This window comes from Anolis carolinensis, chromosome 5, assembly GCF_035594765.1.
Source record: "Anolis carolinensis isolate JA03-04 chromosome 5, rAnoCar3.1.pri, whole genome shotgun sequence".
Lineage (NCBI taxonomy): Eukaryota > Metazoa > Chordata > Lepidosauria > Squamata > Dactyloidae > Anolis > Anolis carolinensis.
The window spans coordinates 193,180,870-193,199,032 of record NC_085845.1 but is presented as its reverse complement, the minus strand read 5'-3'; the positions used below and the strand labels follow the sequence as shown (position 1 = coordinate 193,199,032).

The 18,163-nt window shown below is 39.0% G+C and overlaps 1 protein-coding gene across 10 annotated transcripts in view; it reads right to left on the bottom strand.

Annotated features, from left to right (window-relative positions):
* Positions 1-18,163, bottom strand: part of sox5 (SRY-box transcription factor 5) — an 824,881-nt gene that overhangs the window by 174,388 nt on the left and 632,330 nt on the right. For all 10 annotated transcript variants that reach the window (XM_062983191.1, XM_062983193.1, XM_062983192.1 and 7 more), the window contains one exon: positions 15,697-15,765. In XM_062983191.1, the coding sequence (XP_062839261.1) occupies positions 15,697-15,765 (69 nt within the window). The remainder of the gene's footprint in view (positions 1-15,696; positions 15,766-18,163) is intronic.

Genomic DNA, 18,163 nt, shown 5'->3' with positions numbered 1-18,163 from the left:
ATTCAATTTTTAATTTGATACATTGCCAACTGGATGTCCAAGAGGGCATTGCAAAATTTACGTGCCACAGCAGAGAAGACCTTCTTATGTCCACCTACAATGTATTGCTCCCATTGGTAGGATATAAAAAAATGGCCTTTGTAATAGGATTCAGACAAGTATATACACATAGTTACTCAGAACCAAGCTGCCCAGCCTTTTAGTGTTTTGAATGTCATCACCAGCTTCTTGAATTCAGGATAAATGTACTAATATTGAGGGTCTCTCTTCAGCATTACTATGGGTATGTAAAGGTTGAATCTGAATTGTCTTGATAATAAAGGATACATAATTTGACAAAGGAACATTGAACTTCAAGTTATCTATATAGTACAACCACCATGTCAGCTGGGTTATGTTCCAAGACCCTTCATGGATACCTGAAACCATGGATAATATTTTGACTATACTTAGGTTGGAAGAATACCATAGAATTGCATTGAAGAATCAAGAAAGACCTGGTTCACACCTTCTGGATTGTGTGCATGCTCTCGAATATTAGCAATACATACAGAATAGAAACAGTGTAATAGCAGAGGTTCTTCCATCTGGATTATTTCCTAAATGAAATGGAAGGCATGTTTATATTGAAAATATCTTCTTCTCCTGAAGGTAAAGGCTATTTTATTTGCTCAGATATTTGGTGAATAATGTACAATACAGAATTGGGTTCCTGAGAGTTTTCTGGGCTGAATGGCCATGTTCAGAAGCATTCTCTCTTGATGTTTCATCTCTGAGGATGCCTGCCATAGATGTGGACAAAACGTCAGGAGAGAATGCTTTTGGAATATTGCCAGGAAAACGTACAGCAACCTAGTGATTCTGGTCTTGAAAGCCTTTGAAAACATACAATACAGAATTTTTTTAATGCTGCATGTGCACTGAATTTTTACTTTTATTGTCCAGTTTTGAAATAAATTTAGTGATTTAAAGTACTTGCAATTGTAATTTTTAAATTAACATTTTAAATTACATTACATTAAAATTCAATGTTAAGGTTTTAAACTTTTAAATTATTATTAGGTTTTAAGATGTACTTTTTAAACATTAATGCTGGGGGCAACCTTGCATCCCATGTCATGGAAATCATGGGATGCAATTTAAACAATACAGTACTTTATCAAAAGGATTTCCGTTGAATTTTATTGAATAATTTAATTTGAACACACTAGTTCTTAGGAAGGATTTATAACATTGCTCTATAAAAATATAGTGAACACAAAGTACAGGGAAAATATTTAATGGGGAATGTTTAAAGAACTATTGCAAACAAAACATGCAAAATGTATTTGCCTGCTCCTCCATAGTGCCATTTTAAGTGACAGCAGAATGTGGATTCTTCCTCTTTTAAGTTTTATTTTTGTTGGGTGTTTACTTTCCGTTCCCATCTCACAGATTAAGGTAAATTATCTGATGATGTAATTCTACAGGCTACAAATTATTTTAATGCCAACTTTTCTTGCTGAGTACTGCCAACCCTTGGTGTGTATTATCCCTGAGTCAGGTAAACAATATTTAATGGGATTGACTTGATAGTTAATGAAATTCTCTACCTAGCTATTGATTAGTTGACTGAGCTATTAATATCTAGATAGGCAGGGTGCAAGTGGGATCTCCAGCAAAGTGTTCCAATACTGAGTTAAGTCAATCCCTTGTCAATTCTATTTGGGCTGCCTCCTGATATCTGAGTTTAATTCCTCCCATACCTTCTGATGATACACAGATAAAAACTGTGACCTGCATGGTCATCCAACATCAGGGTGCGATCAAGATGAGAAACATTATTACTGAGGAAGAGCACACAAACTAGGAGAGATCATGGCTATCTGTTTTGGCTGAATTTATATGCAATTATATTTTTTGGTCATTGTGGAATGCACATATTCAATTTATGGTCATATAAGCAGAGATTCAGAAGTAATCCTATGTTAGTCCTGACTAGAGCAATTGAATTTGCTTGTTGATTCACCATCCAACAATTGATTGAATGGGTGCACTCGAGTCATAACATTGTACATTCTTGGATGGTGCATAAATATTGGTTATTCCCTTTAATGCACAACTTGATTCATAATCTGCACTGTCATATAATCCAGTGTAGTTCACATCTACACTGTCATATAATCCAGATTCTGAATCCAGATTGTCTTCAATGAACTGGATTATATGGCAGTGTAGACTCATATATTCCAGTTCAAAGTATAAAATCTGGATTTGAAAACTGGATTATATGACAGTGTAGATCTAACTTTGGAATGCTGAATTGGCTACAGTGCATTCCTCTTTGAGCAGTTGAAGAATAAGCAGCCATGCTCGCATCCAAGAGTCCACTTTACACATATGTTTTTTTGTTGTTCCAGAGGTTGGCATTTGCTTCCACCTTTCTGGAGTCACCATTGAGCTAATGTAGTTTACCAATGACCATTCCCTGGCTGGTGGAAAGTGATGAGGGAGAGGGAGAAGAAGTATCTGGTTGTGTGTAGCCAGACACAGAATGAGCTGACAGGAACATCATATGTAATGGACTGGAGTAGAGTGCAATATATGTTTCGATATGATGCCACATGAACTTGAATGTATACTGTAATTGTTTTTCTTAATCTGTTTATTCTATTATGCTCATATTTTATTGTGATGTACTCTGATTATTGTTTATGAGATTTTAATATGTTTTAAGCCGCTTTGGGTCCCATGAAGGAGAAAAGCATGATATAAATAAAGATGATTATTATAATACTGTATGACACAGCAAACAAGATAGATATGCTGGATTTCGTATCACAAAATCACAAGTCAAACACTTCCCAAGTGTCTAGGACTGTGTGATGTATTTTCAGATGATGTGCACAGATCCCAGTAGGGTGGCCTTTTGCAGTTGGCAGATCGTAATTTTGTCAATGTCTATGCTTTCCAAATGCCGGCTGAGATCTTTTGGCACGGCACCCAATGTGCCCATCACCACCAGGACCACCTGCACTGGTTTCTGCCAGAGTCTTTGAAGTTCAATCTTGAGATCCTGATAGCGGCTGAGTTTTTCCTGTTGTTTTTCGTCAATGCAACTGTCACCTGGTATGGCGACATCAATGATCCAAACCTTTTTATTTTCCACAACTGTGATGTCTGGTGAGTTGTGTTCCAGAACTTTGTCAGTCTGATGATGATGATGATGATGATGATGATTATTATTATTATTATTATTATTATTACATCATCCACTGACAGTCCTGGCTGATCTCAACAAATGAAATAATCATTCTATGCCTGGCTACAGCAAGAGTAGCTTTATGTTGCACAAACATTATGTGGGATCTTAGCCAGTGTGTGACTAAGGACATTACCACATGCACCCCCAGGGTGCTATTTCATCAGCAAGCATGGAGAAACAGCAGGCACATAAGGCGACTCTGTTGCCCCGCTCCACTCCGATGCAGCAACGCTTCTCCCATCACATAGGGGAAGCATCACCCAACCAGGGCAGAAGTGAGCTGGCTCCATTGGAGCCAGCACAACATGGGAAACTTCCCGTGTTGCGGAGGAAACCACGGAGGTTGGGCCTCTGCCGGAAGTTGAGGGATGTCATGTGATGTGCTGCATGCCCATCTGTCCCTCAACTGGCTGGCAAGCATCCTAGGATGCTTAAATTGGTAAGTGTGATGAGGTCCTTAGAGTATAAATCTAGCTCAAAAGAAGCATGACCTGAGAATTAAGATTTGACACGATTGTTTTTTCACTGGCAGAAACTTGTGCCAGCTCATCTCAGAGATCTGCAGACAGAAAAATCTGCCAGTAGAATTTCTCTGTTAGATAAAGATTTGCTAGCGGAAAAGTAAAAAAAGGTGGGTGGGGGTTAGGGGACAGAGCCACAATAGTGGCAAAGAGTCAGATCAAGGTGGTTTTATCCAAAGTAATTTCCAACACCCTAAATTGGAAGGCATAGCTTCTACAAACCTGAATTGGTTTGACCCAACTGGCTCTTTGCAATCTTATCAGGATAGAACTGTATACACACACTGAAGTCAGGATATACTAATCCTCAATTACTCCCTCCCCCCTCTCTCTCACACACTATTTTTAAATGTGTATTTTGGTTTTCCATCTTGCATTATATTATGAGAATGGCTCCTAAGCCCCCCCTCCCCAATACACATTGTCAAAAAATGGTATTTAGGAAGTTATACTTCAAAAGGCAAATTTCATTATTTCAGCAGCAGGAGACTTTAGGAATAACAGCACATTAGTCTGAAATTTGCATGTAGATTCGTCAGAAAATCATGAGTGTTGGCAGACCCCAGACGGGTGAGGTTCTGTGCCAACAATGTACAATTTATTGTCATTCCCAGGTTCTTTCTTGCTTTGAACATTATAATATATACTGGTGACAATTAACAGGCAAAAGAAGCCTGCAACACAAAGACGCAATCACATGCTTGTAGCTTTTCCTCATCACCATGGTTCTACTAATGAATAAGAGGAAAGAAGAGTGAAAGAAGGTACAGATAGTAGCGACACCTGAGAAATCATGGAGAAGTTTGAATTATATTCCGAGTATAACAGACCCATATAACCTGAAGGAAAACATGTAATATTGTGGGTAATGAGGGCCAAGGAACTAACATGGTAGAAACATAGCTGCTTTATACCAGTTTAATATGCTGGTCATATCACCCGGTGCCACAGGTACTGAATACCTTCTTCCTCAACCACTAAGGTTATGGTGGCAAATGAAATCAACAGAATTACAGCCAAAGTCCCCTGCTATTTGATTGTTTTCTCAAGCCCCGATAAAACAGAATTATCCAGAAGATATATCTAGAGCAGGGGTCCCCAAACTAAGGCCCGGGGGCCGGATGCGGCCCTCTGAGGTCATTTATCTGGCCCCCGCCCTCAGTTTTATAATATAATATATTGTATATACATATAATATTGATAATAATATTATAATGTAATACAATATAACACTAATAATAATACCATATAATAATATTAATTATATATTTTATATTACATATAATATTACTAATAATATTACAGTATAGTGGTATAGTTCAATATAGTAATATATAATGCTAATATTGTACTATGCTAATAATATAATATATTGTATGTACATATAATTTGTAAGCCACTCTGAGTCCCCTTTGGGGTGAGAAGGGTGTGATACAAATGTAGTAAATAAATGCAGTAAATAAATAATAAATACATTTTAGACTTAGGCTCACCCAAAGTCTGAAATGACTTGAAGGCACACAACAACAACAACAACAACAACAACAACAACAACCCTAATTAACTTGACTATCTCATTGGCCAGAAGCAGGACCACACTTCCCACTGAAATCCTGATAAATTTATGTTGGTTAAAATTGTTTTTATTTTTAAATATTGTATTGTTCTTTCATTGTTCTTGTTGTTGTTGTTGTTTTTGCACTACAAATAAGTCATATGCAGTGTGCATCGGAATTTGTTTGTATTTTTTTTCAAATGATAATTCGGCCCCTTAACAGCCCTCAGCTTAAAAAGTTTGAGGACCCCTGATCTAGAGGGATAAAAAGAGTATAAGGTAAAAATACAGTACTAGTTGAACATCTCTTATCTGGATGTCTGAAATTCTCCCAAACTGTTGACACTGGTGCCTTTGTTTCATGCTCAAAATTACCAGACAAACTGTGTATAACATGATGTTCCAGCAATGTGTATAAGGTGTATATGACACATAAAGGGATTTTGTCTTAAGACTTGGGCCCTGTCTCAAAGATATCTCATTATGTACGCATATGCAAATAAAGGTATTAAAAATATCTAAGATCCCAAACATTTTTCGTCTTGAGCATTTTGGATAATGGCTGCTCAACCCGCGTATATTAGCTAGCTAGCACGCTAAATATAATTTTGCTGTCTGAAGCACAGCAGCAAATGTCTCCTTCCTACCCACGACCACTAAAATAAAATTCAAATAAATGGTGCTCAAGTGTATAGTATCATGACACAATTTTAGGTGCTCCCTTTCCCCCTCTATGGCTAGATAAAGGCAACAATAATCAATTAAATTACTAACCCTTTTTAATGCGATACTTTTGTTTCTTTCCAAATCTGTAGCTCAAGATGGCAGCCTGACTCACCCCAATGATAGAGCTGGCTCTGGAAAGGCCAGTCTTAAACAAACAAGCATGTGGCATTATTCATTGTCAAGTGTATTATTTCTGTAATTAGCTCTGTGCCTACTAAGAAAGTTTATATAAAGGTTACTGGCAATTAGAAGTCAGGCTACTATGCAGGCTGAGGAACAGCACAGAGCCATACATTTGAGTTGACAGTTGAATTATAAATCCATAAGAGCTGTCGGTGGGGAGAGTCAGGGATTGAATTTCGTACAACTTAATTGACAGTTTAGGGGAATAAAAAGATTAAGGTTCTTTAGCCACACTAAGATATGTAAAATGAAGAGACTGGTGCATTGTGGGAAATCTATATAGCTGAAGCTTTCTTTCATAATCTAAGTGAAGACCAATGAGGAGGAGTTCAAGGAATGTCCTTCGTATAAGCATTTCACTTGAAGCTATAAGAACCTTAGCGTTAAGGACCAAACTTTCTTAATCTGCATTTCTACAAGAAGGGAGGGTGGATTTCGGCAAATAAGCTTGGTGTCTCAAGGTAGACCTTTCACTACAACGAGAAAGAATTAGATTGTGGTAGCTTTAACTCAATCAAACATGAGTAAATACAGTTGCTCAAACACACATATTAACCAGTAAAGTTAAATCCCTCCGTTTTCCATGAAAAACTCAGTTAGGTTTGTGCCTTTTTTGCTGTCTCTATTTTCCAGGTATTATGTCACTGCACATTAGCACATGTCAACACACCGTGACTCCGTCCCTTGCTAATGCGAAAGCTCAGAAAAACATGGTACCTGACAGATCATTGCAGAGCATTTTCTTTTCTCGTTTTACTGTAACTGGGCATTTATCCTTCCTCGGCTTTGGCATTTCCACAGAGAGACAATCCCAACATGAAGAAAAATAGTCTTTCAAATTTAAACATGCATATTAAATTCCTCAAAGTGACACAAAGTCACAAAGCTGATTTAGGGGTCAGGTGCCACGTGTAGCTTCTCCATTTAGTAATTTTTGTGTATGTCCTCCGATACATTTCCTGGGCTCCAAAAGCATCCATTTTTCCTTCTTCTCTCCAAAAAGCAAATTATTACACAACAGGAGGTGTTGAAAATGCCACCATGGGTGGTAGAGCAAGCGAGAAGAAGAGTGGAGATACTTCGGAGAAACAAAAGAAGATGGCATGAGAAATCAGCTGTGTTGTCAAAAGCTTTCATGGCCAGAATCACAGGGTTGTTGTGTGTTTTCCAGGCTGTATGACCATGTTCCAGAAGCAGTCTCACCTGATGTTTCGCCCACATCTATGGCAGGCATCTCCAGAGGTTGTGAGATATATTGGAAAAACTAAGCAAGGATGGTTTATATATCTTTGGAAGGTCCAGGAATCTCTGAACAAAAGATTCCCCCAGGCAGGAAGAAGCCAGGAAATGAAGTTGGAAAGGCCATTAATGCTAATCAAGGTGATTAATTACAATATTTACACTGGCCTCCAACAGACAGTTCTTTCTCCCACCTGGACCTTCCACAGATATATAAACCTTCCTTGCTCAGTTTTTCCAACATACCTCACAACCTCCGAGGATGCCTGCCATAGATGTGGGCAAAACGTCAGGAGAAAATGCTTCTGGAACATGGCCTTACAGCCCGGAAAACACACAACAACCCAGAAATCAGCTGGCACTATCTATGGTTGTTGTCAGGTTGAAAATATGAGTTAGCCAATGGCTGGCTAATGCATGTATGTCAAGGTCTCTTTCACACTACAGAATTACAGTATTTTGATACCACTTTAATTGCTATGTCTGTATTATAAGCACTCCTGGAATCTGTCACTTAGGGAAGTATTTTGCATTATCTGTCAAGGAGCTCTTATAACTCCCCAAATTACAAATCTCAGGTTTCTATACGATGCGGTCTGGAAATCAAGCCAAGCACAAACAAGAGCAGTGCTTCCTTGACCGGTCACTTGTATGATCCTAGCTCTTCAATGGTCAGGTACTAAAGTGATGACATCTCTGAAGGCAAAACCCATTCAGGGTATAAGTCAATACAATGGGCTCTCCACTTCTGCAGCAGTTAGGGGCTAGGAAAAGTTGAAAAACAGCTAAGAAACAAACCTTGGAAGAATATCTCTCTACCAATCTCTGGGTCCTCCAGGGTGACTCTATAGTCAACTTGTAGCAGAGGTTGACCACCCTAGAGGACTTATAGATTCCTAAAGATAACACATTTATCAAATTTGCAAATAATCAAATCCACAAAAGTTAAAGCTGCCAATTTGGAGGGCTGACTTTGCTTTCATATTTCACAACCTGTCACAGCTATCTGCAAAAATCTGTTGAATTGTGATATCCTTTTAACACTGATAAACATTTTTTTTTCTTTTTCTGTCACATACATCTACCCTTTTGGCTCAAGCCTCCAAAGTATATGTGCTATCTGTATTCAGTAACATTCTTTAGGTAACATACTGGCTTGAAAAAATACAGGCATCGGAATTACAGAATGCTACTTTATTGCATGAGTACCAGTGTCTTGTAGTAGTTTGAGTGAAAGCTTTGAGTCTGGAAACCATGGTTCAAATCCCTGCTCAACCAAGGTGACCCACAGGGAGACCTTGAGCAAGTCATACTCTCTATGCCTCAGAAGAAGACAATGGCAACTCCTGAATAACTTTTGGATTAGACTACCATAAATTAAAAATGACTTGAAGACATAGGGCAGCAGTAACAACAACCTTATTATACTAGGGATGGACTCTCTTGGGATGACCAGAGATCAGTGTTTCTGTCTTGACACATTCTCTAGAATCATAGAATAGTAGAGTTGGAAGAGACCTCATGGGCCATCCAGTCCAACCCCCTGCCACGAAGCAGGAAATCGCATTCAAAGCACCCCCGACAGATGGCCATCCAGCCTCTGTTTAAAAGCCTCCAAAGAAGGAGCCTCCACCACAGTCCGGGGAAGACAGTTCCACTGCCGAACAGCTCTCACAGTGAGGAAGTTCTTCCTAATGTTCAGGTGGAATCTCCTTTCCTGTAGTTTGAAGCCATTGTTCCGCGTTTTAGTCTGCAGGGCAGCAGAAAACAAGCTTGCTCCCTCTTCCCTATGACTTCCCCTCACATATTTGTACATGGCTATCATGTCTCCTCTCAGCCTTCTCTTCTGCAGGCTAAACATGTCCAGTTCTTTAAGCCTCTCCTCATAGGGCTTGTTCTCCAGACCTTTGATCATTTTAGTTGCCCTCCTCTGGACGCTTTCCAGCTTGTCAACATCTCCCTTCAACTGCGGTGCCCAGAATTGGACGCAGTATTCCAAGTGTGGTCTGACCAAGGCAGAATAGAGAGGGAGCATGACTTCCCTGGATCTAGATGCTTCAGTGGATCTAGATGGGATGCATAATTACCAAAAATACAGAAGCAAGATTGGTGATGACTAAAAATGTTACATCTGGTTTATAAAAATTAATTTCTGTTGTTGGTGTTACTCAGTGTAACCTTGAAACCTATTTAGAAGTGAATCTCCATTACTCCATAAGGAGACGGAAGGCTCTCCATCTCTCTTGGAGGGAGAGAAGAGATGGGCATAGCTCCATCACGTCCTAGACCACCTGCAGTTTCTCAAGTTGTTCCTGACACCAAACAAAGCCCAAAAGTAGTTGAAATGTCTTCCATTTTGCCCTGGCCACAGAGAGAGAGAAGAGGAGGAAGAAGCACTTCTCTATTGCGCCTAGGCCTAGAAGCAAATGACGATCCTACCCCAAATGCCACTACAGTTGCATTGGAGGCAGAGAAAAATAGACAATATCTGTTGAACTTAATCCTCCCTCTTTCCCTTATCAGCTTTTGATTCTGTGTCAAATCTAAAATGGAAGATAGGGAACTGTTTAGCTGTTCTTTTACTTGCAAAGTGTCATGCACAATGACAACCCTATATGAATAAATAATAATAATTGTAATGGCTGAAGGCTTCTAGGAAAAGCAGCACTTTTTTGCCAGCCTCAGGAGCAATTTATGGGGCTGAGACCCACCAAAACAACCTCAGTCCTAGGATTGTTCTTTGCTCACCCTTGGTCTATGCTGACTTCCACTAGATGTGAAGTTTGAGTTCCTCTGATCCCTTTCTGAAAATACTGGTAGCAGTAGCTGTAATTCCCTAAATGAAAAGCAGGAACTCATTCTCTGATCTAAAACCCTTTCCTTTTAAAATATTTTGTTTTACTTTGAAAGATTTATTTGAGAAATGTATTTTTTAAAACAAGAGCTTAAAAGCATGGGGAACAAGCAAGTAAAAATGGACGTGTGGTCAGAATGTGGCCTACTTTAGATTTAGCTGACGAAAGACAAAGATAATGCACTGAAGAGGGAACAAGAGACTTGAGCAACGAGAATGAATGAAGAAATTGAAGGCATTTGTGTATGCACAAATTCCTTGTGCAACTTGGCATCATTACCACAAAGAAGAGTTTAATCAAAAGTCTCCAAGGAACCACCACAAAGGAAACCCTTGTGTTGCCAGCTTTGGTGTAGTGAAAGAAACACCTGCTATGCACAACAAAAAGAGAGGCAGACAATAGGCAGAGAAGAAAAACCTGCGACAAACAATGGGAACTGGGGCGGTCATTTTCTCTCTCCTTCCCCGAGGAGCAACCTACAACCCACTTGTTCTGGAGTATTCCTACTGATTTGTATAGAATTGCTTAGGAGTATAATTAATGCCAGTTTTAAGCATAGAAACACAAAGCAGGGGGAGATACAAAAGTCGAGTATTTTTTTAAAAAACCTCAGCAATAGCATATTATGTCAGATGACATAATATGCTATTTACTATAGGTAACTATAGGTCCAAGGGCAGAAAATGTTGCCCTTGACCATTCTAAGAGGCAAAAAAGGCTGTAATATTTCCTCTCCTTTCACAGTCTCATGGTTGGCTCAAAATCTATTCTCCTGTTGGACTTTGTGATTTTGACTGTTTAATTTTGAAACATACCTAAAGTCATGAGAATTGGAAGGAGGAAAGAAGCTGGGCGCTCTCAAACAAGCTTGTAGGCACTAGCAGTTAGTGTATAGATACTCCAGCCTTTTTCCAGAATAAGGAAGGGACAAGAGAAGCAAAGCTGAAGCTCCACCTGGAGCTCTCTCTAGAGCTTCAGAAGGAAACCCAGGGGATTTCATAATGCCCACTGACATCAAAGTGCATGATTACATACCCTGATGCCATCTCATCCACAGAAGGCTATGGGGTAGAGAATTTTGAAACTACAGCAGAATGTATTTTTCCAGCTCTGGGTTCTATCATTTCCACAAATGGTTTAGCACAAGAATAGTCCTGGGTTTGAATGTAGTCCCCAAAGAATGTAGCCCTTGCTCCTGACTCTTTATATGGCCTCACCCTCTCACCAGATTAGACATTTTCCAAATGAAAGAAGAACGGCTTATCCTGAAATACTGGAATAATGGCAACTCACCTTTACAACATGGTGTGTAGGGGGACCTTGCACTGCTTAATGTGCAATACATAGCACTGTATCTGATGAAGTGGTATGGCTTCATTTATCCATGTCTGTCAAAGTAGGACCTCTCTAATAGTATCTATGCATTTTCTAGGACTTTTTGCAAGACCCTTCCAGACAGGCTCTACATCCCAGGATCTGATCTCAGGGTTTCTGTATATCCCAGATTATCTGGCAGTGGGGACTCGTATAATCCAGTCTAAAGCAGGAAATCTGGGATCAGATTTTGGGATATAGGGACTGCCTAGAAGGGTCCTCCATGGTATTCCGAGGCTGGAGCTCCTTCATTTCAATGGGGCTCATTATTATCCATGGTTTTGCATACCCATGCAACTGTATCTCCTATACATAGTGGCCATTCCTCCTGCTGTTTGTGTGCATTGGAAATCTGTGGCCCCATGATCAGTCAAACAAGCGTTTGACTGATCATGGGACCACAGATTTCCAACGCAGCACACATACACTAATGGACAGAGGCATGGAAAATAACACTCTAAAATCTGTATGTATCCATTCTCTACACCAGCACACTTGTGGTGAGACAATGGGGTGATGTGATAAAGTCCTAAGGTAGGTTTCATCCCTAAATATGATCAAACCGACACTGTGAACTTATGAGTCAAGACAAGATTGCTCTCATTGTGTTGAGAAAAACAAAATAAGACAAAAACACCTAACTCTTTTCAGGCAACAATGAAATCACTATTTCAATCATTTTCTCCACTTTCAGATACAAGTATGCTCTTCCTTTCCATAGTGCCTGATGGTCAACCCATTCTATTTTACAGCTTTATTGCTACTATCATAGTAAAATTTAAAGGATGTCAGACACATCTGCCAAGTGCACAATAAAATCCAACATAACAAACAGAAAAACCATCACATTGTAGCAATCCATCGCCATTCAGACTTCAGATTTTTACCTCCCTAGCTGGTGATTCAATTATGTCTCATAAAAACAGCAGCACTGGGCACTGCCCATCTTTAGAGGAATGATGTATAAGGGGAAACCCATACTGATGCCGTCAATAGTACTGGTGACTCAGTAGGTGGTACCAATACATTTCCGGTGAATCACTCTGCCAGAGCTTCTCCTTGTTGGCAATGCGAGACATAACTGCTGCCCAAAAAAACAGCTGGAATTTAAGAGAATAAAGCATTGTGAGCTATATTCAAAGCTGCTTTATTCGCCAAACAGTGATTCTCTGATCTAGGGATTTTTAATTTGGGACCCATCCAAAAAAAAAAGAAAAAAAAAGATCAATGCCATCGACAAAAAATATGATTTTCCATGAAATTTCTTTCCTATTACGTCACATTTTTCTGCAACTTTGAACATCCAGGTAGAAATATACTCTTTCCCACTACCCATGCTATCTTCTTCCCTTCCCAGATTAATTTATGTGAAGGAAATAAACTTCCAATGCAATAAAATAAATTATATATAACATCTGTATGTGTTTCTTTATGTATATATTTCATCAGATTCTCAATGGTGCCCATAAGCTAAAAATAAACAAAGAAAAAAACAGGAAAAAGAAAAAGAAAAAAACAGAGACAGTCACGATAAGATCTGAACAACATTTTATAACATCAGAGTTCTGAACATTTTCTGTACAGTTGGCAGTGTCATCATAGTTTTGATTTGTATTATTTTAAAATATTCTATGATGCCTTGTGACACATTATTGGGGGAAAGGATATAAACTTAATGTTCATGTGGTTCGCCCTTGTTTTCATTGTTTCCTTGATTTGTATTGTAATGGATATTATTATTTATTGTATTGTTCACTGTGTTGTGATGTGTTGTTCTTTTATATGCTGTTTATATTGTATTGTTCTGGGAATGGCCCCATGTAAGCCGCCCCGGGTCCCCGTTGGGGAGATGGTGGCGGGGTATAAATAAAGTTTTGTTATTATTATTATTATTATTATTATTATTATTATTATTATTATTATTATTATTAACCAATAATTAATTCATGTTAAATAACTGGTTGATTTTGTGGGGAATGGTTGACCGAATGAATACTTTTGGGAAAGTATTTTAAAATGTTGACAAACTTGTAAAAAAAACTGTGTTGTTGAAGGCTTTCATGGCCAGAATCACTGGGTTGCTGTGAGTTTTCTGGGCTGTATGGCCATGTTCTAGAAGCATTCTCTCCTGACTTTTTGCCCACATCTATGGCAGGCATCCTCAGAGGTTGTGAGGTATATTAGAGACCTGGCAGAAATGGGACAGAGCAAATGCAATATATGGGGGGAAAATGAGAAAATGACCAAAGTGAACTTAATGTATATATTTATATCTGCTTCTACCCTAGATTTATGGTCCTCCCACAGAGTTCTATAAAATGGGAAGAAGAATTTTCACAATTACATTTTAGAGAAAGGCAGGCTTTGGCCAAACTGAGATCCACCCAATACTGTAGCAAACCCAGCAATTGCTTAAAACAAAAGTCCCAACAAGAACCCATGACTGTCATAATGATGTTCTTGTTTTGGGGGGAAACACTGTGATGCTACATGGGTGATTTGTCTGTTAAATTGAATCTTTGCCTCCAGATAGGAAGATAGATGGATACAAAGTTTATTTTGAAGCGTCTCCCGGTGCCTTGTGAGCCTGACTGATGTGAGATGTTATTTTGAACATGCCAACGCATCTGAATGGTGGAGAGTCCTTTTTTTTCTTTTTCAGCTCGCATTCCTTGATAAGTGGCAAAGCTCCGCACTTATCAGTCACTCAAAGTGACTGCCGCTGTCAGTTGTGTACAAAGCGCAATCAGTTTGGAAGCACAGACACCGGCATTTTTCTTCTCAGCTTGAAGCAAACACGTTTTGACTGCTAGTCATTCAATTTTAAAGCATCGTCAATTAGGGGCGGATGGAGATATAAAGAAAACACATCCTAAACACCTCCACCAGCCAGCAGTAAAAAAAATTATTGTTATCTTGCTTGAATCATCTTTTTCCCCACCTTGTCTTTCTTTGGTTTTCTTTCTTTCTTTTTTTTTAAAAAAGCCTCCTCTCAGCAAAAGCTGTCTTTTCTCTCTCTCTCTTTTTGGCTGGCAAAGAAAAGTGCACATGACTCCACATTCTCCACGCGGATGAGACGGTGATCATATGGTGTACTAATGTTCCCCTCAGTAGGTCAGTTCAATGGGCAAGGAGGCTTTTCTTTCTCCCTTTCGGCACCCTTGGCTGCATGCTGCGCTTTTCCATATGTACAAGCACATGGTTGCAAATAAAATAAAAGGTATTCTTAAGCACACCCTCCCTCTTTCTCTTTATCTCTGCCCACCCACCCCTTGTGTCCTGAAGGAGAAAGAGGGGAACGGACTCTTCAAGCTTGTCTAAAGTCAATCACAAGGACTTCACGCAAAATAAAGACTGGGTGGGAGAATTACGCACCATACTTTTGTAAGAGTGCCAATTTGAAGATTAAAGGGATATCTTTCCCCCCAAAGAAGAAGAATTAACACTTAGTCCATTCAGAAAGCCAAAAAAACCTGTGGACTGTGGCACTGAACACAACGATGCCTCTCTACTTAACAGTTGTTGTAGTTTTACAAGATTTTTAATCTTCTGTGCTAAAGAGTGTTGATGTGTAATCAAACCACAAAATCTTTAATTCCATAGCAGTCAAAGTAGTGTCAAACTGCATTTATTCTATAGTGCAGCACTCTAAGGCCCCATCTACACTGCTATATAATCCAGTTTCTGATTGTGGATTGACTATATTGAATTGGATTATATGGCAGTGTACATTTATATAATCCAAAACAGTTAATCTGCATTCAGAAACTGGATTATATGGCAGTGCAGATCCAGCCAAAGTCTAGATCTAACCCACCTTGAACAGGAAGACAAATACATATAGATGTATGCAAAGCTCTAGAATGAGTCTTAATTCACCTGTATGTGGACACATTTACCAATTTATGAAAGACAAGATACTGGTGAATTGGAAGTAGTAAAAGTGAGGAAGGAAGAAGAAAATAATTTAGAATAATAGCTAAATTCACAATTTCTGACCTGGATCTGTTGCTGTAGAAGGTTGATTTTGTGTTGTTGCTGCAGGAGCTGCTGCTGTTGTCTTGCAATCTGTGTGGAGTCAATGTAACATACAACGTAAATTAACAGCACATCATTCATACCTCTCCTCTTCTTAAAATAATAATTAGCAAAAATAGACCATTGTCCATTTCACTGGGAAGTTTGCCAGCAGCTAGTCCTACACAAATAAAGGCAATAGGCACTTCTACTCTGTCAACAAATGTAGAAAATGTCAAACAACTTGTGTGTAGTGGTCGCAAGAAATAGCCCCAGCTTAGCTTATTCATCAAAGAATTGTTGTTTTGCTTTAAAAATACTTAAGATAATATTCCACTTCTTATGAACAGCTTCATTTGAAGCCATATAGTGGTATGACTTTAGTAAAAGAAGTCCATACCATCCATAATTTCACAGATTAAAAACTGGAATACGTACGACCAAGCGCCATCAGTGTAGTAAAGAAGCAAAATTTATTAATAAGGAGGAACTCACAAGCGCAGAGAAGTTGCAGCAATTTCTTTTGCCTGAACCTGCTGGAAAGAGCAAGAGCATGCTCTCTTCTATTCCCTGCCTGAGATAACTTAGTGCAAACTACTATAGTATTTTGGGCCAGAAGTCCTTCATTTCAATAGGATTTGCTGTTAGCTATTGTTTTGCTTTTCAACGTGAAATCCAGGAAGTGCTACGGATATCAGGGTCATGCTGTATTTGTGATTGTGTTGAAATAAGCAACTAAAACTTTTTTAAATTTTGTCAAGATAGTTCTTATTCATTACTCTGAGGCAAATTTACAACAGTGGGTGAGCACTGGATATCTGACCCACTCCATAACTGGAACAACTCAAGCAATCAATTCAGATAGATAGAGCAAAGCAGCACAGAAGTAAAATTGATTTTAGCACATTAAAACAATTTAGCAATAATAATAATAATAATAATAATAATAATAATAATAATAATAATAATAATAATAATAATAATTTCATAGGTTAAGAACATAAAGCAATTTAGCTATTTAAGGTAAAGGTAAAGGTTTCCCCTGACGTTAAGTCTAGTCGTGTCTGACTCTGGGGGTTGGTGCTCATCTCCATTTCTAAGCTGAAGAGCCAGCGTTGTCTGTAGACACCTCCAAGGTCATGTGGCCGGCATGACTGCATGGAGTGCCGTTACCTTCCCACTAGAGCGGTACCTATTGATCTACTCACATTTGCATGTTTTCGAACTGCTAGATTAGCAGAAGTTGGGGCTAACAGCGGGCACTCATTTTGCTCCCTGGATTCGAACCTGCAACCTTTTGGTCTGCAAGTTCAGCAGCTCAGTGCTTTAACACACTGTGCCACCAGAGGCCCCTATTTAATATATATATATATATAACAACATTCACAGATACTTTTTGAGAACATTGTTTAAGCCTGCAATGCTTAAAGAGCCATCTTTTTATTTTATATCCATCAGTGTTGGTGGCAGTTGGACCTCTTGGAGAAGATAATCTTTCACGTTTTCAAACAGTTTTTACTGGGATGAAGGAAGGAAGTTGGATAACTGTATCTATGTTTTTTAAAAGATGGGGAGTGGGAGGCAATTTGACTACTATCACATCCTGTCCAACACTTTGCAGAGCAAAATTGGAATACAGGTTTCCGAGTAATATCAGGGTGTAGTCAAGATGGGAAAATCTATTAATGAGGAAGAACATGATGGTGCCAGTTGGGCCTCTTTGGGAAGGGCATTGCACAACCAAAGTGTTGCAATGGAAAAGGTCCTCTTCCATGTACTGAGCTGCCTGGTTGGGAAGAGAGCAGTGTCCCTTCAGCACAACTCAGTCCTCAAGGTAAATATATATAAGAAAAAGCCCTATTTCAGGCGTGGAGGTCTAGGGTCAAGGTATGTAGTGGGAATGAACGAAGGAGATCACACAACTCTACTGTTTTAAAAGGCTAGCATGGGGAGATTTGTCTACTATAACATACTGTTTTAGAACAAAACTGAGATGCGTGTCCAAGCAGCATTAGTGGCCAAGAGTATTAATAAGGGAAAGCAGGAAAAGTAGGAAAGGCTTCTGCACACTGTTGTTGCCTGAACCTACTGGGAGTGCAAATGACTTTTGAACTTTGAAAATAAATTGCACCAGGTGAAGTGAGTTGAGGACAGAATGAGAAAGTAAGGAACAAGAGTAAAACTGCTGAAAAGGTGTGAAGAAATAGGAATAACTGGGATTGCCTCTGCTAAAATAGGACAGTTGGAGGCTATGCTATCAAAGAGGGGGAAATCAGATAATGGGACATGTAGATTTCAGTAATACCTTTTCTTGCACACACAAGAACTATTTCCTCCATAATTTGAGCAATGTAGTTCTGACTAATACTTTAAAGAAGAAATCACCATTGCACTCTATTAATAAATGCAGATCTCTGTGTATTTGATCCATCTTTTTGCATACATCCTT